The sequence below is a fragment of the Danio aesculapii genome, chromosome 11, assembly GCF_903798145.1.
Source record: "Danio aesculapii chromosome 11, fDanAes4.1, whole genome shotgun sequence".
Taxonomy (NCBI): domain Eukaryota; kingdom Metazoa; phylum Chordata; class Actinopteri; order Cypriniformes; family Danionidae; genus Danio; species Danio aesculapii.
The window spans coordinates 45,581,356-45,607,766 of NC_079445.1; the positions used below are offsets into that span (position 1 = coordinate 45,581,356).

Here is a 26,411-nt window from a genome sequence, read left to right on the forward strand (position 1 = left end):
GCCTTTGTCTTTCAGTGATGTAAATGAACTCCGCCTTCTAGAGCTCCGGTTCTCTCACCTCATCCTCCCCATCCCCGTCACTGCAGACCGGGGCTCCTCATCCGCTGACGGGAGACTGTAGCAGCCCGTGTGTGTGGGAGTTTTACAGTATAAAAATGATAGTTTTTGTGTGCAGTGTTTGGGCTGGCTCTGCTGGTCTCGGTCCAGTGTTTGACCCGCGAGCAGCTCTTTGATTATGGGACTCAATTCGGAGACCAGATTCTGGATTCGGGACCGGATTCGGTACACGAGCTCGAACTGGAGCAAACGCTGCACTTCTTCAAAGGGAAATTCGATAAAGTTTACGTAAGTAACTTTTCAATGTTCAAGTCTTTCTTTCTTGGAATTCAAGCAAAACATTACATTAAAGTTTCAATTGCTTCATGTAAGTTGATTTATTTACTAACAAACTAAACGTGAGTAGCTTTCAAAGTTTAAGTATTTCTTTCTTTTTTGGTATTTAAGGCAAAACATTACACATTTAATTAGTCGACATTCATGCAAAACATACATAAGGTTTATTTAGTTATATATATGCAAAACATTACAATAAGGTTTAATAGTTAATGTATTTACTAACATAAAGTGACAACTTTACAAAGTTCAAGTTTTTCTTTCTTTGGTACAAAAGCAAACAGCAAAACATTACAATACAACACAAGCAAAACATTACAATAAAGTTTCATTAATTAACATTTATGCAAAAGATAATAAAGTTTATTTAGTTAAAATATATGCAAAACATTAAAATAAGGTTTCATTAGTTAATGTATTTACTAATATAAGTGAACAACTTTACAAAGTTCAAGTTTTTCTTTCTTTATTCTTCTTTGGTACTTAAGCAAAACATTACAATAAAGTTTCATTAATTAACATTTATGCAAAAGATTATAAGGTTTATTAGTTAAAATATATGCAAAACATTACGATAAGATTTTATTAGTTAATGTATTTATATTAACATAAACTGAACGTGAGTAGCTTTTTCAAGGTTAAAGTCTTTCTTTTTTCTTCTTTTTAAAGTATTTAACAACATTACAAGAAGGTTTCATTAGTTAACATTTATGCAAAACATGAGGTTTATTTAGTTAAAATTTATGCAATATATTACAATGAGATTTCATTAGTTAATGTAAGTTAATGTAGGCTATTTACTTACATAAACTAAATGTGAGTAACATTTCAAAGTTCAAGTTTTCTTTCTTTTTTTCTTTTTTCTTTCTTTCTTTTTTGTAATTTAAGTAAAAACATTAAAATCGGATTTTATTAGTTAAAATTAAAGCAAAACATTACAATAAGGTTTCATTAGTTAATGTTAGTTAATGTATTACTAACATGAACAATGTTTGAACAATGGTTGTACAGCATTTATTATCATAGTTAATATGATTATTCAAATCTAAATTCATGCTAGTTAACATTAGGATATGAACTGTGACCTAACATGGACTAACAATGACCAACTTTATTTTATTAGTTAACATTAACAAGCATGAGTAAATGCTGTAAATATGTATTGTTCATTGTTTGCTTATGTTATTAAATGCATTAAATAACATGAACTAATGAAGTGTTACCCAATTATTGCTTTATTTGCATAAATATTTTAAGAGAATAATTAGCGTATACAGCAGCACCAATACTATGGTGTACAGCAGATTACCTCTAAAGATTAAAATGTCTTTAAATGAATTGAAATCGTACAGATTGATCTAAATATTATGTCATGTCTCCAAAACTAAAAGATAAGCATCAAAACAATGTAAAAATTCTAAACTAAAAGTTATCACTCTTATTCAGATCCCCAAGATTTCCAAAAATATTTACTGCAATTAACGGCACGGTGGCTCAGTGGTTAGTACTGTGGCCTCACAGCAAGAAGGTCACTCGTTTGAGTCCCGGCTGGGTCAGTTGGCGTTTCTTTGTGGAGTTTGCATGTTCTCCCCGTGTTGGCGTGGGTTTCCTCCGGTGCTCCAGTTTCCTCCACAGTCCAACACATGCACTATAGGTGAATTGATGAACTAAGTTGGCTGTAGTGTAAGAGTGTGTGTGTGTGAGAATGAGTGTGTATGGGTGTTTTTCAATACTGGGTTGCATATACTTAATACTTAATACGTATGCTGGAATAGTTGGCGGTTCATTCTGCTGTGGCGACCCCTGATATATAAGGGACTAAGTTCAACTTAATTTGTTTGTTTAAATTCAGCCCAAATAAATTGTTTTACAACCACTTAATGTAGAAAAATTGAGTAAATCCAAGGAATCATCTTTGAATATTTTTTCAGCGCTGAAGGAAAATGAATGAATGAATGAATGATATAATATAAAAAAAACTTTCTCTCCTTTAATGAATCTACCTCATCTTGAGGGTCTGCAATTATCCTGTCTCCTCTTTGGTCTTGCTTTTAGCATTGTGTATCTACAGTCAAGCCCCCCCCATAGATAGAAAACACTGGGGAGAGATGTAAATATTTACTGGAGGTGTCTCTACTGATGTGGTTTCAGTGGAAATGTGCTCATCATCAGTCAAACATGTTTAGGTTCTGGAGGTGGTCAGAGATTAGCAGCGTGTGTTTAGAAGTAAATGCTTGTACTTTTCCTTTTTTAATAACCATCATTTATATAAACTGCTCAGAACACTTAAACAACACAATGTAATTTTATTTTTTATTGCCTTTATTTATTTTTTTTTAGCAGTATAGTATTAAGAGTGGTATTAAGCTCTGCAACTATGCTCTTCTTACTTACTTCTAGACCAAAAATCTACAAATTCTTAGACAAACAAAGAATGTTGTCTTGTTTTTAGTGCAGGGCGGTATATCGAGTTCTTGGGATATATCGATATGACTCCCCAACACGATGCGGGATGATCCAATATCGTTCATATCGATATGGTTCAAGGCCACACATGCGCATTCTGAGCGAAACAGACCACTCCAAGGTAGCACGCGAGCTCCACTTGCACAAATGTGCGCATGCGCAACTGAATGGTTCACTCCATGAGTCATACAAAAGATTTGTTCAAAATGAACGAATCATTCAAGAACGACCCATCACTGACGCCACATGGAGGAACATGCAGTGCCGGTGTTGTATTGAAATCTGACTCCCCCTCGCGTGCACACGCTTCACACAGCGCCTGCAGCTGTCACAGCTATTTGTCAGAAACCTTTTATTGATAATTTCCTCCGCAATTGACAGCAAGAATGAACATAGAAGCCTTGTCAAATTGACAAGCAGCGCCTGAATGTGTTCAAAAAAATTAAAAACGACAAAATGGGATGGATTTATACTGCATTTCGAAAGTGAAACCACCTCATATTCACTGATTATAAGTTCAGTATTTATTACACGACGCTCTCTTCGTTACATTTACGTTATAACACAGTTAGCGCTGCGTTCCGCTCTGTTATAATGACTGTTTACATTATATAACCAGCATTTCATCACAGTACACTGAAACAATTCGTTACTTCACATATCTATAGCCTATTCGTTTTCATCTCATTAGTAAAACAAGTTTAGTTAAAACAAAAGAAAAAGTGTAGATTTTTTACATGGAGTGATACACGAATATATACTGCTATATATAAATGCTCAGAAATGATACTGAATAACCAATGAAAACAAACTTGGCCAACTGACCAATCAGAGCAGCGCTGGCTTATGTAACGGGGAGGGGCTTCTTCTATAAATAGCTTATGTGCAGTTCGTAATGTAGATATCCTTAAAGGTAAACAGTCTGCTAAAGTATTAATCAATAATACTGATATTAAATCTTGGAAGAGTCGGTTTGGAATCTCTTTAACAAGTTATTGTTATTTTTTTTCATGATATACAAGCGCTCTATAAATTACCATTTTGTTTCTGACACGGAATAACCAATGAAAACAAACTTGCTGACCTATCAGAGCACAGCTGGCTTATGGAAGGGGGAGGGGCTTACAGACTTTCATTCCTGAATTAATTGAAACAAATTGAAAATAATTGCACAATTGTTTTTATATTTAAAGCATTTTCTAAGAAAGGTGGCACAGTGGCTCAGTGGTTAGCACTGTGCCTCACAGCAAGAAGGTGGCTGGTTTGAGTCTCGGGTGGGTCAGTTGGCGTTTCTGTGTGGAGTTTGCATGTTCTCCCTGTGTTGGCGTGGGTTTCCTCCGGGTGCTCCGGTTTCCCCCACAGTCCAAACACATGCGCTATAGGGGAATTGATGAACTAAATGGTCCATAGTGTATGAGTGTGTGTGTGATAGTGTATGGGTTGTGGGCTGTGGGTTGTGTAAAACGTACGCTGGATAAGTTTGCAGTTCATTCCAATGTGGCGACCCCAGATTAATCAAGGACTAAGCTGAAGGAAAATGAATGAATGAATAAATGATATACGAATGCTCTGAAATGGTCGTTTTGTTTCTGACCACCGAATAACCAATGAAAACAAGACTTGGCCAGCTGACCAATCAGAGCCGAGCTGTCTTATGGAAGGGGAGGGGCTTGCAGCCTTTCATCCCTGAATTGATTCAAAGGAATCGTGTCAAAATGATTGCAAAATTAATCTAATATTAAAAGCATATTCAAATCATATTTAACTTTGAATAAATGTTTTGTGAATTTTGTCTATTTATATTTTATATATTTGTCTAAGTAACTTTTTTAGTATAATACGAATTTGTTTTTATCATGTAATTATTAATGTAATCATGTAATATTTTAATGTATATCCATTTGGCCACGGAATAGCCATAAGTTGCTGATGTGGCAATAAATATGTAATAATAATAATTATTAAAGCATATTCTATGAAAAATACACTGTTTTCTTACCTTGAATGCTTTTTAACCTGTTGAAGGAGACTGCAAAGCAAATATAGGACACTTTAAAATACCAAAAGACCTGCTCTGGTATGTTTCTTATGCTATTTGATTTTATCAACTGGGATGCATTGACCAGAATTGATTGCTAATATACAGCTAAAGGAAAAATTCTACACTTTTCTGTGAATTTTTTTCAAATATTTCCCAAATTATGTTTAATAGAGTGAGGAATTTCTCACAGTATTTCCTATAGTATTATTTCTTCTGAAGAAAGTCTTATATGTTTTATTTCAGCTAGAATAAAAGCAGTTTTTAATTGTTTTAAAGCCATTTTAAGGTCAATATTATTAGCCCCTTTAAGCAATATTAGTTTTGGATTGTCTCCAGAACAAACCACTGTTATACAATGACTTGCCTAATTACCCTAACTTTACCCTAATTACCCTAGTTAAGCCTTTAAATGTCACTTTAAGCTGAATACTAGTGTCTTGAAGAATATCTAGTCTAATATTATTTACTGTCATCATGACAAAGAGAAAATACATCAGTTATTAAAACTATTATGATTAGAAATGTGTCGAATTAAAACCTTCTTTCCGTTGAGCAGAAATTGGGGAAAATATACAGGAGGGCAAATAATCCTGACCTAAACTTCAGTCTCCACTATCAATGATGACGCAGTATTCAGCTCAGCCGGAGCATTTGGTTCTTATATACTAGCTGTCCAAGAACATCCTGTTGGAGTGACATCCTCCATATGGTCTGAGCGCTGATAGCGAACCAATCCCTCCTTCTGGATCTCCTGCTGACTTGAGAGCGGCTTAATGAGCTTCAGAAAACACTGGCTCTCAGAAACACAAGTCAAGAAGTTCTTTTGTCAGTCGTTCAGAGGACAGAAGTGCCTTTGTGTGTTTCAAGATGCGTCTGTGTGATGTCTTTTCTTTCTGTGTATCGTTGAGGTTTTGCCTGAGGCTTGTGAGCGTCATCAGTCAGGCCTGTGGCCAGCATTGTGAAAGGGCTTTTTTCTAAAAATCAGGGAGTTTTTGGCAGATATTCCCCCAATTTCTTGTGTAATTATGAGGTTTTAGCTCTGCATTTTTGTAGGTCAACACATGGACATGACCTCAATCATTTTCAGTGATGCAACAAACAACGTTTTAGCTGACATTAGTTTTTATGTATGGGAGATATTTATTGCTTCAGCACATGTAAGTGGGTATAGAGCATAAACAGATAGATGATAGATAGAATAAAAACTTTTTTTGTTTGAAAGCAGAGGGTTGGGACTTTATTTTTAAATATAATATGGTCAAATATTCTTATCCGAAAATATTATGAGGGCTGTCAACTTTAGGGGAAAATCATCAAAAATGCTGGCAACTTTAAAAAGAAATGCGGTCAGAGAAAAAGTTCCTAATAATTTTTTTAAAAAGTTTGATTTTTCCTTGAAAATTTATGTCTAACAGCAATAGTCTACTTATATTTTAAGCATTAGAATAAACTTATAGATTTAATATGTGCTGATTTTGGTGCTTTTGAGAATAAGGTATAAAATTTCAGAATACGATAAAAAACTCCTTAAATATTATTATTATACTCTATAACATCAGAAAGGTCCGACCCTTCATATCTGAACATGCAGCTCAACTTATTGTTCAAGCTCTTGTTCTCTCCAAACTGGATTATTGCAACTCTCTACTAGCCGGGCTACCAGCTAATTCTATCAAACCTCTTCAGCTGCTTCAGAACGCAGCAGCACGAGTGGTCTTTGATGAACCCAAAAGAGCACATGTCACTCCGCTACTCACCCGTTTGCACTGGCTGCCAGTTGCTGCTCGCATCAAATTCAAAGCTCTGATGTTTGCTTACAAAGTGACCTCTGGCTTTGCTCCTTCGTATCTGCTGTCACTTCTGCAGATATATGTGCCCTCCAGAAACTTGCGTTCTGTGAATGAACGTCGCCTCGTTGTTCCATCCCAAAGAGGGAAGAAATCACTTTCCCGAACTCTCACATTCAATCTGCCCAGTTGGTGGAATGAACTCCCTAACTACATCAGAACAGCAGAGTCACTTGCTGTCTTCAAGAAACGACTAAAACTCAACTGTTTAGTCTCCACTTTCCTTCCTAATATGCAACTGCCTCTCTGGCTATACCACTAACTGTACTCTCTCTCAAAAAAAACCTTACATTACTAATGCTTTGCTTCTTAGACTTTACACACCTGAAACTTGTCTATAGCACTTGTTCACTGCTGCTCTTATAGTTGTGTAAATTGCTTCCTTGTCCTCATTTGTAAGTTGCTTTGGATAAAAGCGTCTGCTAAATGACTAAATGTAAATGTAAATATCAAATATTTTTCTCTATTTAATAACATTAGAGCAGTGAAAGATGACCTACACTCATTGATCACATCTCAGGCAGATTGCACATTTTTGATAGGTTAATTTTGGACTTATTATAAATAATGTGATCTGCTAATCAATCCTGCATGTCGTAATATTGTGGTGGAGTCCACTGTAACAGGTTTAAATGCATCTAAGCTCAGAAAACTTCACTTAACATTACAATCAGTTAGGAATGATTTTGACACAAGGATCGAGGAATTCAGAGTCGAATCTTTCTTTTAAAAGACAATATATTTATTCTTCATGCACTTTTTAAAATTAACATCATTGCAGAATTTAACACTGAAGGACAGCTACGCTACAAACTACAAATAGGATAATTTTTGGAAAATCAGGTGTTGCAATTTTTAAACCTCTCCCTACAACCCAGGCTCATTGCGGATACGTACCCAGGTCTACTTTTCTGGGGACAGTAAAATACGTAATCAGAGGTCTGTCTGCTTGCAGTGTTTGTTTTTGCAAATGCACCAGCTTTTTGATCTCAAATCGACCTCTTCTTGCATAAATCCACCAGAGGGCGCAATAAACACTTCAACCAACCAGGCCAGCTTACTGTTGACTGACTGACTAACCAACATACCCACCCCCTTCCCTAAACCCTACCGATAGTGTCTTCAAAAGCAATCTAGAAAAAGAAAAGCCATCACGGATGCGTGGTTTAACCACATTTTCAGCTTGTTGTATATTTATTTATTTTTTGCTTTTGTTTTACCTGGTTTCTGGAACTGTTTTTTTGCTGGACTCGCAGTCAACTCAGACCCACGTCCCAACGCCACTGGGCAAACTGGTAACACCAGAAAAACCATACGGAGGTAAACGATCAGCTAGTAGTGCTTAAAGGAACAGAAGCCATCGGCGGCGTCATACTGACCCATATCGTTCATTTTAAAGATGAAATTGCAGCCATACGTATATCTGGCTACATAATTCCCACTCTTCTGAAATGTAGACAGGGGTACATATCCACAATGAGCCTGTGTTGCCTCCCTTTAATAAACCAACTCTGTTCTGTTTGGTCAGCTGGCCAAGTTTAATTTGATTGGTCTTTCTGTGTCAGAAAAGAAAAGCCCATTTCAGATTATTTGTTTGTTATGGGGCAGGGGGGGTTATTTTAATCATGTTAATGTAGATTAATAGCAGGCAAAATATCCGAAAATATAACCACTTGTTAAAGCGATTCAGAGTTGACTCTTTTTTTTTGAGAGACAATAATAACTTTATTTATCATGCACTTTATTGATTAACATCTTTGCATATTGTTTACATTTAAAGACGTCTACATTGCAAAATACAGATAAGATATTTTTCATGAAGCTCATCTTCATCGAACACTTATTTTCCCAATTTGTAATGCCATAGAAGTCCAAATTGGTACAAAGATGGTCATGTATAAGACAAAAATGACCAAATTCTTGTTTTATGTCAGTGGGGGTGGAAAAAATCCAGAATATGTCAGAGCCCGTCTGTAGGTGTGTCTGTAGTGACTTAAAATAAGCACTTCCTCCTGTCCTGCTGTGGTCCATTCATTTCTAACAGCATTAGCATTCCCAATGGGCCATCTTTAACAAAGGTTGCCACGTTACCTGCTCTGAACACAATGAAAAGGTATAGGAGGAGGTCTGATTCCCACTGGAACTTCATTTAGGGTTCAGGATTAGGCCTGAACTCTGAGTTTATCTTGGGATTGTTTGAGATTGGAGTTTGAGTCAACAGTGAAACATATGGGAAGTGTTTTTTTGAATTGGCGAGTCGTGCTGGAGGGAATGCTGTGGGTTGTGGAGATGTAAATCCTGATGCAGAAGTGTGAGAAATATCTGTTTTTTGTTAATGGAACATTTAGACATGTGACAAAGTTGAGTATTTGATCTATTATGGCTCACTTAGTGTAATATTGCACAAGTATGGAGGAAATGCATATGGAAATCTGATTTATGAGCATATATATGACAATATATTTAATATATTTAAACATATATGTACATATTTGTAATTCTAATGGTTGAAATTATATATTTAATAGACTATATGTTGTATCTATATATGACATGTATTGTTATATCTGTGAAATCCAAACATGAACTTGTATGGATGAACATGAATGTATGATTTGCATATATTGACATATAAAATATGCCAATTGATGCAGATGATGATATTTATATGGCCAAAAGATAAGGCAATTCTGATATGTTGTAATGTAAAACAGTGAGATCTTTATAAAGGTGTTTCAGACGATTAAAATTATGTAAACAACCATGGTCACTCTGTATGTCCAATACTATGTCTGTAAAATTATATTTATATGCGCCCAAGGCAGTTTTAAAATATTTAAGGTTACACAATGATGTCTAAGAGATAATACATGTTCCTCACAAGATTTAAGATATTTTGGAGGCATTTCACCGCTGAGGAACAGAGAAAATAAAGGTTCTGGAAAAAGCTTTTCTCTAAAGCCTGATGATCATTTTGATACTCACTGATAGATAATGGAGTAAATCTGTGCCTTTTTAGTCCAGAATTATTTCTACATCAAAGTTATTATTATGTTTACATTTGTGAGCCTTTTTAGTCCAGCTGAAATATTTTAACTACTTCAAAGTTATTATGTTTTTAAGAATTTGAAGATTAAGAGATTCAGCAGCTAAAAAGACACATTAGTTTATTTATACTAAAAGATATGTTTGAATAAAGGCATGATAAATAAAGTAGGAGCTTGTGTGTGTTTTTCATCAAGTTTTGATCGTGTCGATCCTCCTCACAGGAATTTGACGAATGCAATAAGGCCCGGTCTGTTTGTTCTGCAATATATTTCTCTTGATCTTTGTTTCCCGTGGTCCTGGTGCTCAGGTCGAGGTTGTGTTGTTTCACAGCGTGTCTGAGCTCCTCCAGGTGGCTTTGATATCTCCTGTCCTCCCCTGAGGCCATGCATGCTGTGTGAAGCAGCTGCAAAGTAAAAACTGGTCTTTACTCACATCTATTGATCATAAAATTCACGCACTGTTACCATTCACCAAACAAGAAATGATCAGGACCATTTTAATTTGAATGCTTTACATTTGATTTACATCATATTGATCAGATTTATTCCTCTAGTTGATTTTATTTTGACTCACTTAACCATCACTATAAGCTGTAGAAACAGTAACATGAACCAGAAGATCTTACTACTAGCGGAACTTAAGAGGAAACTGTTGCGTAATTTGAGACGAGTGAATTATTTAGACTAGAAACAGGAGACGTCTTCCAATAGAGCGCAGCAAATGACCCAAGAAAAGTGTGCTAATCCTTTTTAAAACGTTTGTTTCAGCTGTCAAAGCCTCTTTTCTCGTCTCCATCAATCCATTCATCTGCTCAAAGCACTCATGCACAGTTATCAGGGTTTCACAGGAGATTCTCTTTGTACTCTGTGCGTTTGAACAGCTTTGAAGCACATCAGCCATAACATTAAAGCCTTTTATTACTACAAAGATTGCAAGGTCAAGGAGAATGCATTTGATTTCCTGATGATAACAGCCAGCAGATGCTCTGTTGGAGTTTGTCACTTTGGTGTAAAAATGTCATTCTTTGAGGTTGAAGAGCCTGGTCTGGCTTTTGTAAAGGAGCTGCTGTGCTTTGTTTTTTCCTGTCCTGTTAGTGTTTGCATTGCTTGCTTCAAGGAGACTTTCTTACACATTTTTTGGCTTCCCTGCAGTTTTACTTTAAGCGGTTGCCAGAACCTCGTTAAAGAAAAGCTTTTATGCACACAAACACACACTCTTTAAACTGTGTTGGCACTCAGTGAACATCTCCATTAGTAAAGAAAGATCACAGAACAGCATCTCTGCTGCTTTTATGAGGCGTCAGGTGAGATGTTGTGTCTGTTTCTACAAGAAAAAAACATCTAGTAGTGCAGTTTTTTTGTCATTTTCTGCGCAGAGAGTGATTTAAATGAGTATTTATCGCTGCATTGCTGTTCATTCTCACACTTCGTAATTGTTTAGAAGTATGTCTTCTTGCAATATGCATGAAATCTATCGTTTTCAAGACGTGATTATGTTTGCAATGCATTAAAATATACAATATGCTACACTTTTTCATTGCAGTTTGCAAGAATAATCAACATTTTAATTAAAATGTTTTTTTTGAAGTATAAAGAGATATGCTGCTTTTGTTATGCAATCTTTTTATTACAAGATGCGTGCAATAATGTTTTTTTTCTCCAAAATACAAGAATATCTAAAAGTTTTACTTCTAATATTTAAGACTGTGCTGTTTTTATTGCATTATACAAGATTATGCAACACTTTTAGTGCAAGATGCAACAATATGCTGTACCATTTTTACTATAAGATGCATGTAAATGATTAATCTACATTTTTAATAAAATATATGTCGTTTTTGTGTGCTAGTTTTGTTGCAATATGCATGAAAATATTTTTTTATTAAAAGATTTAAGAGTATTTGAAGAGTATTTTCAAGAATGCTCTATTGTATTGATTAAAAAGAAATCAAGTGTTTTGTATTGCCAGAATAAGCAAGAAAGTAAAAAAAAAAGTATAAGAATAAGCAACAATTTTAATGTAGTATGCAGGGTGTCTGCGGGGTCTTAAGTTAAAATGTCAAACACAATATTTTAACCATTAAAATTCTTAAATTCACTGAAATATTGTGTTGTAGGACTCATTTTAAACAGGTCTTCGTTTTCTTTTGTTCATGTAAAGCTACCCAATGTATTGATTAACTCTATTTACCATTCATTCATTCATTTTCAGCTTAGTCTGTTTATTAATCAGGGGTCACCACAGCAGAATGAACTGCCAACTTATCCAGCATATGTTTTACACAACGGATGCCCTTCCATCCGCAACCTATCACTGGAAAACATCCATACACACTTATTCACACACATACTACAGTCAATTTTAGCATACCCAATTCCCCTATAGCACATGTCTTTGGACTTTGGGAGCACCCGGAGGAAACCCACACCAACATGGGAAGAACATGCAAACTCCACACAGAAACGCCAACTGACCCAGCCAAGGCTCGAACTAGCGACCTTGTTGTGAGGCGATCGTGCTACCCACTGCGCCACCGCCCTCTTTTTACCAATATGGTTTATTTATCTTCCTTATAATAACAATTGTTAATAGGTTCTCCTTATATTTATAACTACTTGGTGAGGATGCATATATCATGAGTTGCTTGTTTTTATGCGTAATTTAAAATATGTGGCTAAGAAATAACTAAATTTGAATTTTAAAAGGGCAAGTAAAAATAATTTTCCACTGGCCATTAGAAAAAATCCATAGCGATTTGCTCTGTTCATGTGTGAAATTTAATTCATAATGGTCTTATGAAGGTCTTAAATTTGAGTTGGTGAAACCTGCAGAAACCCTGCTATGGAAGAAAATGTCATGTCAATGGCCAAGAATTTTTCCACTGCAGTTTTGCAAGAATACACTGTTTTTATTGCAAATCGTGAGAATATCCATATCTCTGCATTATGCAAGAATATACAAAAGATGTAGAACTTTTACTGCAATATGCACAATGCAAGTATATGCAGTTTTTTTTCTGCAAGCTGCGAGGATGTGCAATGTTTTTATTGCATTTTTATTGTTTTCATCACATGCGGCACATTGCATATGTGGTTAGGTTAGCTCTGTACTCTACTCTCTAGATTTTTCACTTCTCGGGCCCTATCTTTCACCTGGGCAAGGCGCGATGCTATTGTTGTTTGCTAGTTTTAGCTCGGTGTAAGAGTCATTTTGACGTGTTGCTCCACGCTGTTTAAATAGCAAATGCATTTGCGCTCATATGTGCACCTATAGGCGTTCTGATCTAAAAAAGGAGGTGTGTTGAGGCGCATTGCTGGTGCGTTACTATTTTGAGGAACTTAAATAGACGGTTCGATAGACCAGGTGGGGGGGGGCTTTTTCAGTTTATTCAAAACAATTTGCTTTTGTATGATGTTATTATTATTAGCAGTATTATTTATTACATGCATATTTATATTTGTTTTATTTAAAACAAGCTTAGATTTGCCCACCTGTCAGGTTATAGACCATATGGGGCACATCATGTGTGTTTGGATATAACTCAGTGTTTTGACCACACTTCATTATTACTATTCATTTATTCCTTTGCTGGAGATTAGAACTGAATTTAGAAATAGTTTTGAAGCAAATCTTTGCACTTAACAAATGAAATTAATTATGTACAGGCTAATGGATGTCTGTGTGCGTACAACACGTTTCCCTATCCACGAGAGTGAAAGCGAAGAGGAGGCTCATCTCTCATTCTCGCGCTGCAGATGCTCTGTTTAACTATTTTCTCTCTAGTGAAGTGTTCAGTTTTTACACTTACAAAGTCCGCCATGTAAATAGCAAATGCGCTATAGCGCGGCACAACTGACTCTTAAAGAGGAGATGAGACTCTGATTGGTTTATTCTCAAAACACACCTATAACTCATTAAGAGAATAAGCTCAACCCTGTTAGACCATGTGCCACGCCGCAAAGTGGATTTTTCAGTCCTTAAAATAAAGTGAATTCTGACACGGCCTTAATGCATTTGCGCCCTGCGTTTTGGACTTTGCGCATGGATCGTCAAAATAGAGCCCCTCATGTAAAACATTAGGTTGAAAAGCACAAGATTAGTTTGTGGAGATCATGGAGTGGGTCTCTTTATAGCACTCATGGTGTGGTTTACTTCACAGCGGTTTTATTGAGTTAAACAAGTGTTCAACAGATCCAGATTGCTTTAGATCTGTGTTTAATTACGCTTTATGTTGTTTTCTTCATTCTCTGCAGGTCAGCACCAATGGCTTCATATCTGTGGCTGAACCCAGCGCTGAGTCTGACTACCTGGGGAAGATGCCGGCTAAGTTTGGCATGATCGCAGCATTTCTAGGAGATCTGGACACAGGCGACGGTGACGGTAAAGTCTTCTTCCGGCAGGATAAAAGCCCTGATGTGCTCCAGAAAGCTACAGAACACATCAGACAAGCGTTTCCTTCAGAAGATGAGATTGAGCCCACTCACGTCATCATCGCAACCTGGGAGAATGTGACGCCGCAAACTGAACGAGGAAGAGGAGATGAGCTAGAGTTCACGGTATATGCAATGCCTTTTGAGTCACACTTGCACACTTTGTTTCTAGTCCAAATTTCTCAAAACTCTTACATCAAGAAGCATGTTTTAGACAGGCAAAACATATTGTCTTGTTTTAAGAAATAATATGCTATAATTAAGTGAGTTTTATCTTAAAACAAGCTAAATAATTTGCCAATTGGGGAAGCAAAATAATCTTGTTTTCCTTTTGACATGAAATCAGAATCAGAATCAGAAAGAGCTTTATTGCCAGGTATGTTCACACACATACGAGGAATTTGTTTTGGTGACAGAGCTTCTAGCAGTGCAACAGGATTACAGAGACAGGACAAAAACAGATAATAAATATATTTTAAAAGATACAAGTAAGTAGTGAATGCAAATATACAGATTGACAAGTGTATGTACGTGTTTATTACTATATACAACGTTATATGTGCAGCTGTTATGTGCAAATTGGCATGTAAAGTGTGTTAAATAAGTGTATATGTGTATAAAAGTGTATAGCAGTAGTGATGTTGGTTCCACAATTATTATCATCAAGTGTTCATGAGATGGATTGCCTGAGGGAAGAAACTGTTTCTGTGTCGGGCTGTTCTGGTGCGCAGTGCTCTGAAGCGTCGACCAGAAGGTAACAGTTCAAAGAGGCAGTGTGCTGGGTGTGAGGGGTCCAGAGTGATTTTGGCAGCCCTTCTGCTCGCTCTGGATAAGTACAGTTCTTGGGGAGTAGGAAGGGTTGTACCAGTGATTCGCTCAGCAGTCCGAACTATTCGACGTAGTCTTTGGAGGTCGTATTTAGTAGCTGAGCTAAACCAGACAGTTATTGATGTGCAGATGACTGATTCAACTGTTTTGGTCACCCCATTGGAAGATTATTTGGCTTGTTTTAAGATAACACTCACTTAATTTTGCATTGTTTATTCTTACAATATGCAACATCTTTTTTTTGTGATTATAAAAGATGCTATATTTATTTTCTTGCAAATGCTATAATGTTATTTTTTTACAGTATATTAAAATATGCTGCATTTTTTTCTTCTTATACAAAATAATATGCTTTTCTTTTTTATAATTAGTGTTTTTTTTGCAGTAAGCAACTGTTTTGGCAACGTAACAACATTTTTATGTTATAATATGCAATAATATGCAACATTTTTGTCTTACAATATGCTATATTATGCATTTTTTATATGCAATAATGTGCTAAGGTTTGTCTTGCAGTGAAGTAAGCATTTACATAAGCAGGTAAACATTTTGCAATGCAATTGCAACAGCAATATTTCTAACTATATACAAATATATGCAGCATTTCTTATAATATGCAACATTTGTCTGGCAAAATACAATAATGTGCTAAGATTTGTTAGACTGTATGCATTTAGTTTTTGTAATATACAACAATATTGAGTGTTGTCCTGCAATATACAAAAATATGCCACACATTTTTCTTGCTAATTGCAGTAACATTTAGCAATATAAAATTATATGCAAGAATTTTCTTGCAATATAAATAAAGATCTGCAATTTGTTCTTAAATTGTTCTTAAAGTTATGCAAGTATATGCTACATGGTTTTTGTAATATGCCGTTTTTATATGCAATAAAATGAAACATATTTCTTCTGATATACAACATTTATTTCTTGCAATTAGGGGTGCACAATATATGGTTTCAGCATTGATATCATTTGATCATTCACAGTAGTCAGATCTCAGGGTATGCATGATGTTGAGTTTGTATTATAATTGATCATTTGCATGTGATTTTGATGCCTGTGATTGGATAATGACCTTAAAAGCATTCGGGTATAATAAATTGTACCATTTGTGACCTTAACTACGATTAGTTTTACTGAATTATTTTTATTTTTATCATTTAGTTCCTCTACTTGAATACTGTTAAACTCGGGAAACGATAAAATGATTATTTCAATCGCATCTTTTTCTTGATTTTATTTCTAGATAGTTATGCATGAAAATACTCAAAACACATGCAAATATAGAAATGCACTGCAAATAGCACCGACCACAACAAAAACGTGTTGGAGGAGCCCAAATAGTTTATAGATTGTTTATTAGATTTTATAAAGATGCACTCTCATTGCAACATTATAAGTCGTTTCCAAATAGAGATTTAAGACAATTATATTCATATTGTACTATATATATCGCAAAATAAAACAATATCGCAATGTTAGATTTTTCTAATATCATGCAGCTCTACTTGCAATGTTCCACAATGCTTTGGTATTTAATATGTAATAGTGTGTATTCTCATTTGCAATATGCAATAATATGCCTTGTTTATTCTTACAGCATGCAGTGTTTTTCCTTGTGATTTACAAAAGTATGCTATATTTTTGTCTTGTGAAATGCAGTATGTGCTGTGCTTCCTGCAATATGTGATGATATGCAACATTTTTTATTACAATACACAAAACTGTGCTACTTGTTTGAGGCGACATGCAATAATTCAACTTGCAATATGCAATAATGTACAAGCTTTCTGTCTTCTAATATTTAACAGTGTGCAGTGTTAGTTTTGCAATTGATAACGAGATGCAATTTGGTAAGATTTTGCAAGCAGTATGCATAATGCAGCATTTGATTTTCTCTCAACAGCAAAGAAATACTTTTCAGCTGGTTATAGCCAACATGGAGTTAAAGTCTTACGCTATCCTGCTGTATCCAGAGGAGGGGATGCAGTTCGGCTCCACACTCATAGCAGATGAAGATCAGCCTGTTCAGGTCGGCTTTAATGAAGGTTTGGTCACCGGATGGTTTGTGTGGTCAAAAACACAAGGAAATTACTATCGCATCACAGAAGACAACGAGGAGGCCGTCGACGCTCTCGCTCTGTAAGTGCACAGCTAATGTTTTATATACACTCACCGGCCACTTTATTAGGTACACCTCACTAGTACCGGGTTGGACCCCCCTTTTGCCTTCAGAACTGCCTTAATCCTTCATGTCAGAGATTCAACAAGCTACTGGAAATATTCCTCAGAGATTTTGCTCCATATTGACATGATAGCATCACGCAGTTGCTGCAGATTTGTCGGCTGCTCATCCATGATGCCAATCTCCCGTTCCACCACATCCCAAAGGTGCTCTATTGCATTGATATCTGGTGACTGTGGAGGCCATTTGAGTACAGTGAACTCTTTGTCATGTTCATCAAACCAATCTGAGATGATTGGCGCTTTATGACATGGTGCGTTATCCTGCTGGAAGTAGCCATCAGAAGATGGAGACACTGTGCTCATAAAGGGATGGACATGGTCAGCAACAATACTCAGGTAGGCTGTGGTGTTGACACCATGCTCAATTGGTACTAATGGACCCAAAGAAAATCTCCCCCACACCATTACACCACCACCAGCAGCCTGAACCGCTGATACAAGGCAGGATGGATCCTCGCTTTCATGTTGTTGAGGCCAAATTCTGAGCCGAGCATCCGAATGTGTCAGCAGAAATGGAGACTCATCAGACCAGGCAACGTTTCTCCAATCTTCTGCTGTCCAATTTTGGTGAGCCTGTGTGAATTGTAGCCTCAGTTTCCTGTTCTAACAATCATGAGAGTCACTTAAATCCCCTTTCTTCCCCATTCTGATGCTTGCTTTGAACTGCAGCTGATCGTCTTGACCGAGTCTACATGCAGTGAGCTGCTGCCATGTGATTGGCTGATGAGACATTTGTGTTAATGAGCAGTTGGACAGGTGTACCTAATAAAGTGGCCGATGATTGTATATATTTATTATGGAAATTATAATTTATTCAAGATGTTGATTTCTTTCCTCAGTCCAAAATGAAGGGTTTTGAGGAAAACATGCAGGATTTTTCTCCATATAGTGCACTTTTGTTGTGCTCAATAGGGTTGCACAATACATGAATAAATTATCATTAGCGTGATTATTCATTCATTCATTCATTTTCTTTTCGGCTTAGTCCCTTTATTAATCTGGGGTCGCCATAGTGGAATGAACCGCCAACTTATCCAGCATATGTTTTACGCAGCAGATGTTTTTCCAGCTGCAACCCATCACTGGGAAACATCCAAACACTCATTCACACACATACACTACGGACATTTTAGCCTACCCAATTCACCTGTAGTCCATGTCTTTGAACTTGTGGGGGAAACCGGAGCACCCGGAGGAAACCCACGCGAACACAGGGAGACCTCTGATAAATAAGGGACTAAGCTGAAGGAAAAGGAATGAATGGGACGCTGTTTAGTTTATAAAATATTTTAGGTGATGGTATAGACATATATTAAGACATGGCATAAGTAGAAATATTGGGACACAGCTACTGTCTCTAAGTGAACTAATCTTTTGCATATTAATGAGCTGCAACTTCTCTTTAACTCTTTAAAGGGAGACCAACTCGGGTCAGCCTGGCATTTGGGTTTACGAGATCGGCATGTCTCCGGGATTCACCGACATCAAACCCGGTCAGGTGAAAGAGGTCACAGAGGTCACGGAGGTCACGGTGATTGACACACCTGCTCCTGAACCGTCCGTTTCCATTACAACACACCACAAGCATCTCCCAGTGGTGGACACTCCTGCTCCTGAACTGTGGACATCCCATTATGAGGATCAGCAGACGTCTGAAGCGCCGTATGAAACGCTCACGTCCCGTCCTGAGGTGTTTTCTGAGTCATCCACACCTGACGAGCTGCAGAACCAATACCTGCAGCCGCTGCGCCCTCAGCCTGCAGCTCAGCAGCCGCAGAGGCCACAGGTGGTAATCATCGATGAAGACGAGCTGGACGTCGATGGTGAGACATAATAATGGACACGTTTCACAACTGTGTGTTCCTCAGCTGTGAAGTGGTCATAGTTAGTAAACTCAGAGCGCAGTAAATAGGAGAGTCATTACTATACAATCCTATTTGCTAAAATACTGAGAGAAAAACTCCAGGGTCAGTGTATGTTTTAGTCATTTGATTTTCATTTTATAAACTGATATTGAAAAACGAAACACGAGCTGTTTTTGATATTCGGTTTAAAATTCAATATTGAAATACGAAGCGTTTTTCTTTTTCATGGTGAAAAACGGAGAAACAATTCACAAATGATTTGATTTTCATTTTTCATTTCGAATAACAAAAAATAAAATCACCAGAAAACAAAAACAAATAAAGACTTGTTTATTTATATTCTGAAACCAGACTCATTCATGGTGACGCAATGCTGCCACACACAGGCTAGCCTACTATAGGCTAATATTTATTTCCACTTAATAAGGTTATAAAAGGTATTTTCTTGTGATATCAGGATTTTTGTTAAGACATATTTTCCTCATTAGTTCAAACTTTTATGAAGTTTTTAATATAAAACCAGTTATTCACTGTATAAAAATATAACATTTAGAAATATTTATAATTATCGGCTGTAGTACATCAGCTATCTGCCTCCAAGTCTTAAGAGTTATCGCGTATCGATATCGGCCAAAAAAATCCATATCGGTGCATCCCTAATTTATTGCAAAGATGATATGATAGATACATAAATACAGTTATGTCCATAAATATTGGGACATCGACACAATTCTAACAGTTTTGAATCTATAAACCAACACAATGGATCTGAAATGAAACGAAGAAGATATTCTTTAACTGCAGACTGCCAGCTGTAATTTGAGGGTATTTACATCCAAATCAGGTGAACGGTGTAGGAAGTAGAACAGTTTGCATATGTGCCTCCCACTTGTTAAGGGACCAAAAGCAATGGGACAGAATAATAATCATAAATCAAACTTTCACTTTTTAATACTTGGTTGCAAATCCTTTGCAGTCCATTACAGCTATAGAGCAATTATTTTTTTGATAAAGAATAAATAGTTTACAGGAGGCTGAATAATTTTAGCGTTCTCTGTATATATATATATATATATATATATATATATATGGGTGGCATGGTGACTCAGTGGTTAGTACTGTGACCTCACCGCAAGAAGGTCACTGGTTCAAGTCCCGGCTGGGCCAGTTAGCATTTCTGTGTGTAGTTTGCATCACCTCCGGGTCCTCCGGATTCTCCCTCAGTCCAAACACATGTGTTGTAGGTGAATTGGCTAAACTAAATTGTCCATAGTGTATGCGTGTATGACCTGGTCCTCCAGGTTGGGGGTTGAGCTTTGGACTAACGACCCACCTCGTAAAAATTAGATGTTACAAAGCATCAACATGGTGTGGCTCAATATCAACATCGATATAAACGGCCCTTGGAGTGAGTAAGTATATATAATATACATTTTTTTACACATACAGTTGAAGTCAGAATTATTAGCCCCTCTTTGAATTCTTTATTTCCTTTTTAAATATTTCTCAAATGATGTTTAACAGAGCAGGAACATTTTCACAGTATGTCTGATAATATTATTTCTTCTGGAGAAAGTCTTATTTGGTTTATTTTTGGCTAGAATAAAAACAGTTTTTAATTTTTTAAAAACCATTTTAAGGTCAATATTATTCGCCCCTTTAGGCTATATATTTTTCAATCGTCTGCAGAACAAACCATCTTTATACAATGACTTGCCTAATTACCCTAACCTGCCTAGTTACCCTAATTAACCTAGTGAAGCCTTTAAATGTCACTTTAAGCTGTATAGAAGTGTCTTGAAGAATATCTAGTCTAATATTATTTACTGTCATCATGACAAAGAGAAAATAAATCAGTTATTAGAGATGAGTTATTAAAACTATTATGATTAGAAATGTGTTGAAGAAATCTGCTCTCCGTTGGGGAAATTAGGGAAAAAATAAACAGGGGGGCTAATAATTCTGACCTGAACTGTATATATATTTAATGATTTTTAAAACATGTTTAAACAAAGTTCAAACAAATATAGACATTATGGTGAACTACATTTTTTTGTGAAAAAGCTGAAGTCTATTTAATAGGGATGCACCGAAATCAAAATTCTGGGTCAAAATGAAAACCGAAAATTCCTGGATGCACTTCGATAATGCTTTGTGATAATTATTTAGAATTTTAATAAATGATAATTATTAATAAATGATTATTTATTACATTATCAATCATTTATTTATTTATATTTATTATTTTGTTAATTTTTTTTTATGTAAAACTCAATAACTCTACCTAATTGAGTTTTTATCATAAGCTTGGCAAGGCCTTTTAGATTTAATTCAATAACTCAACAACAACACAGAAGACTGGTCATATTGTCAAACTAACTGATTTTGCTGTGCTGTTTATTGTTGCAGTGTTTTCTTATAATGACGAGTCGTGCTCCAGCAACAGTCACAAGTGCTCTGTGTTTGCCGACTGCAGAGATTACAGCAGCGGCTTCTGCTGCCACTGCAAACCTGGTTACTACGGAAATGGCAAGGACTGCGTCGCCGAGGGTGAGTTGGCATGTTTGAATGGCCGTGATCAGTGTTCAATCAATATAAAAAAATAAATGATCATGAGTGCGTGTGGCACGGGGGCTCAGTGGTCAGAACCGTGGCCTCACAGCAAGAAGGTCACTGGTCCGAGTCCCGGCTGGATCAGTTGTCATTTCTGTGTGGAGTTTTCTGCAGGTTTTCTCCGGGTGCTCCGGTTTCCCCCACAGTCCAAACACATGCACTATAGGGGAATTGATGAACTAAATTGACTGAAGTGCATGAGTGTGTGTGAATGAGTGTGTATGGGTGCTTCCCAGCACTGGGTTGCAGCGGGAAGGGCATCAGCTGTGTAAAACATGCTGGAATAGTTGGTGGTTCATTCCGCTGTGCAACCTCTGAAATAGAGACTAAGCTGAAGGAAAATGAGTAAATGATCATAAACTAAAAATACCTGAAGAGCTTTCAATTAACTGTTAACAATATGCAAGAACATGCAGCACTATTTATTGCAATTTGCAATGATATACAATGTTGTTTTCATTGCAATGTGCATGAATATACAGTGTTTTGATTGCAATAAACAGGAATGCACAACGTTTTCTATTGCAATATGCATGAATATACACAATTTATTGATTTCACTGTGCAAAAAGACGTTAAAAGTTGTTCGTGAAGGTGCTTTTGTAGACTTTATACTCTAATACTTTAGACTTTTAGCAAATTAGGCCAAAATACTTCAGACTTTAATGTAAGCAATAACACAACACAATATTTCCCAATTTTGTTTAAAGTTCTAAAGCAACAAAAATAAATAAAAGCTAATAAAAACAACAGTTTTAATATACAGGGGGATTTAAAAAGAATACCACAACTTTGAAAATCGAGAACTCTACAAAGAAGAAAAGGAGAGCTAAGCTCTTTCTGTCGTCGATTTAAGGAAGCTCTGAAGTTTCATTCGGTTGCTCATTTAAAATAGATTAGATTAAATTAAATTAGATTAGATTCAACTTTATTGTCAATACACATGTACAAGTACAAGGCAACGAAATGCATTTGATCATGACAGAGAAGTAATAACTGCAGCTATCCAAACTGTTACACCCGAGATGCTACAGAGAGTGTGGAAGGAGTTCGAGTGTCAGGTTGATGTCACTCGAGTGTCTGGAGGGGGTCATATTGAACATCCATGAACTTGTTTTCTACTGAAGTGCTCTTCACATTGATTAATTACCCAAGGTCCCCTCATGTTTCTTTGATTAAATACAGATTTTCAAAGTTGTGGTTTTCTTGTTGAATCACCCTGTTTTTAATTATTTTAGTCTGTGCCGTTTTTTATTTTATCAGTGGATTTTTTTTATTATTGATAAATAGTTTTTACAACTGTATTATTATTTTTGTTTGTTATTTGAGCACTTCAACTTAAACTAAACAATAAATGAGACATGTGGCCTTATTTATAAACTAAAACAAAACAGATTTGATCATTTATTTTATGCTTTTTGTTCCATGTTTCACCTCCAGTTAAAGGGCACCTATAATGCAAAAATCACCGTAATAAGGCGTTTAAACACAGTTGTGTGTCAGCAGTGTGTGAATATCTCCAGCCTCTGATGGTAAACAGGAATTAATTGTGTTTGTTCTAATCAGACTTGATCAAAGCAGTCTGCAGAAACACTTTGATTGACATTCTCTCTTTGTACGTGTCATCAGAGGGGGAAAGCCCCGCCCACTAGTGCCCATCAGCCCTGAGTGAGAAGCAGCCGTCTGTCCATTAGCCATTAGAGTGTTTGAGCTGCTGAAGATAATGTCAGCATAGACTAAGAGGATTATAGATGTGGAGTTTTAGATGAACAGCGACAGGAGCGACATAGACTGACAGAAGCATCAAGCACACACTCACACTGAAGCACATGTGCACACCTGACCAGCACTGAGAACACACACACTGCTGTTTTACATCTGTCGCTATGCTGACACATAAGCATTTGTAGCTCCACCCTCTTCTGAAAAGAGCACAATCTCATTTGAATTTAAAGCGACAGTCACCAAAACACCACAATTAAGATCAAGCCTGAAAGGGTCAGTTTCAGAGAGGTAGAAAACATTATCAGTGTGGTATTTTCAGCCGAAGCTTTTCTAAAGACATCAGAGACTTATTTAACATCTTGTATAAAGTGGTGGTCTTTAATGATCATGTTTCCGGATCTGCAGGTAAACCTCAGCGCATGAACGGGAAGCTGAACGGCCGGATCTATGTGGGTGATTCTGCGTCTCCGGTGGAGTTTTCCAACAATGATCTGCACTCATATGTTGTGGCGAATGATGGCCGCGCGTACATTGCCATCAGCAGCGTCCCGGACAGTGTTGGTCCATCCCTGCAGCCTCTGCCGGCTCTGGGGGAAACCATCGGCTGGGCCTTCGCTCTCCAGCAGCCCGACTTCCACAACGGCTTCAGCCTCATCGGTCACTATACACCCATATTTATATATTAATACAGTTGAAGTCAGAATGATTCGCCCTCCTGTGAATTTATTTCCTCTTCAATTATTTCCCAAATGCTGTTTAACAGATTCAGGAAATGTTCACAGTATTTCCTATAATATTTTTTCTTCTGGAGAAAGGCTTATTTGTTTTATTTTGGCTAGAACAAAAGCAGTTTTTAATAGTTTTAAAGCCATTTTAAGGTCAATATTATTAGCCCCTTCAGCAATATTAGTTTTGGATTGTCTCCAGAACAAACCACTGTTATACAATGACTTGCCTAATTACCCTAACTTTACCCTAATTACCCTAGTTAAGCCTCTAAATGTCACTTGTAAGCTGTATAGAAGTGTCTTGAAGAATATTTAGTCTAATATTATTTACTGTCATCATGACAAAGAGAAAATAAATCAGTTATTAGAGATGAGTTGCTATTACGATTAGAAATGTGTTGAAAAATCTCTCTGTTAAACAGAAATTGGGGAAAAGGATATACGGGGTGGCTCATAATTCTGACTTCAACTGTATATACATGCATGTGTATATTTATGTTTACCTATTAAATATGCACAGAACACAAACTGCAATTATTTCAAAACATTTTTTTATTTTGTATGTGATGAATTGTAATTAATTTTTGCCCAGCACTATTAACAGGGTTCCCACGCTTCTTGCCTTTCAGACAATAATTCAAAGCCTGGAAAGTACTTAAAACACACATACAGGTCCTTGAAAGTGCTTGGATTGAAAGTTTATGGTTTTATTTCAACAATTGTACTGCACTGCTTTCAAAACCTGATCGAAAAAACAAAAAAATTCTTAATTTAAAAATCTTAAATTTCAATCTTATTCATGAACTATGACAAATAATGCACTTTATCAATACTTTAGCAGGGTTCCTATGCGGTCATAAAAAGTCTAAAATTAAAAAATCTAAATTTTAGGCCTTAAAAAGTCGTAAATTCGCTGTTCTAGCTCTTGAATATTTTTTTGCACAGCTCTTATTTTTCTGATGTCCATGTATTATGCATGTTTCCATGCTACATCTAATGCTCATTTAATTTATTTTTTGTTGTTGTTGTTTGGTTTTCATGGTGTTGTAGTTCTTTATTTCACTAGTCCAAATGTCATTTGTGGTATTACAACTACAAATGAGACCAACATCCAATAGCCAATCAGCTTTTAGTTCATGAACTCGGTGCAAATATGACGTCATCGCTGTATTTGCTGAGGTTCGCTTTGGGTGCGCGCGACATGATTTCTGATATCAGAGCTCACAAAATTTTTTGAGACTCGAATGAACAGTTTCCGTGGCGCCCCATTTGATTTGAATATAAAACACTTTAAAGAGATTTTGTCTGAAACAGGTAGTCCATGCGTGATCATAGAGATAACCAGATGACCAATAATTCTTAGCTAGAAACTGCAACAGCTTGGAAAGTTTGGAAAAACTTGAGGGATAAGTTTGTAAAAATCAAAAAGAGAGGCCATGGCAACAGTGGAGACCCAGGTGATTATAATATTACAGAATATGTTTTCTCACCAGTCATAGGTTTTACACTGATGTATATGTTACAGTTTTGAATTTTAAACAATTTAATAACTACAAACTAAAATTAGGTCAGAAGTATGTCTGATAACTGGAAAGGAATATTTGAACCAGTTTACAATATACTGATGCCCAATATCTAGGCTTTATTTGTGATACTGGACAGGATTGTTGGACCATTATTGCCTTTTTAGCTTATAAGTAGAAGACAGAAACTAGCCAGACAGTAATGTGAGAATTGTTGAGTGGGCAAAATAAGTCAGTATTTTTAGTAAGTGTACTTTATTTGCTTTTATTCGTGCCATGATAAAATATATATTTGTAGAACAACCCAAGTTCTGTTAATATTTAACTTTAATAGGTAAAACTGTCTGAGATATAAACAATAGCAAGTGATGCATCAAAGTTTGATTAGAAAAATTTTTGAACGGTTATAAAAATCTTTGTAATCATTATAATAAATTATAAAAATAATAAAAAATAATTAGTTTAAACGATATTAATGATATGACGTAGTTCTGGAAACGTCCTACTTCTCTGTTTATCCGTCTGACTTTACGGTGGGTTTCTTTTGACCGCCCCATGTCGTTTTGAAGAGCCTCGTCCGTTTCGTGAGGTGTGCGCGCAGTCAGCGGAGGTGTGCGATGTGGCCCCAGGCGAAAGTATAAGATGTTT

General features: G+C 36.3%; 1 protein-coding gene across 1 annotated transcript in view; it reads left to right on the forward strand.

Moving 5' to 3' along the window:
* Positions 1–26,411, forward strand: part of LOC130237110 (nidogen-1-like) — a 66,586-nt gene that overhangs the window by 522 nt on the left and 39,653 nt on the right. The window contains exons 2-7 of the mRNA XM_056467915.1: positions 176–345; positions 14,049–14,351; positions 16,969–17,204; positions 18,726–19,132; positions 21,584–21,724; positions 23,918–24,169. Coding sequence (XP_056323890.1) covers positions 176–345; positions 14,049–14,351; positions 16,969–17,204; positions 18,726–19,132; positions 21,584–21,724; positions 23,918–24,169 — 1,509 coding nt within the window. The remainder of the gene's footprint in view (positions 1–175; positions 346–14,048; positions 14,352–16,968; positions 17,205–18,725; positions 19,133–21,583; positions 21,725–23,917; positions 24,170–26,411) is intronic.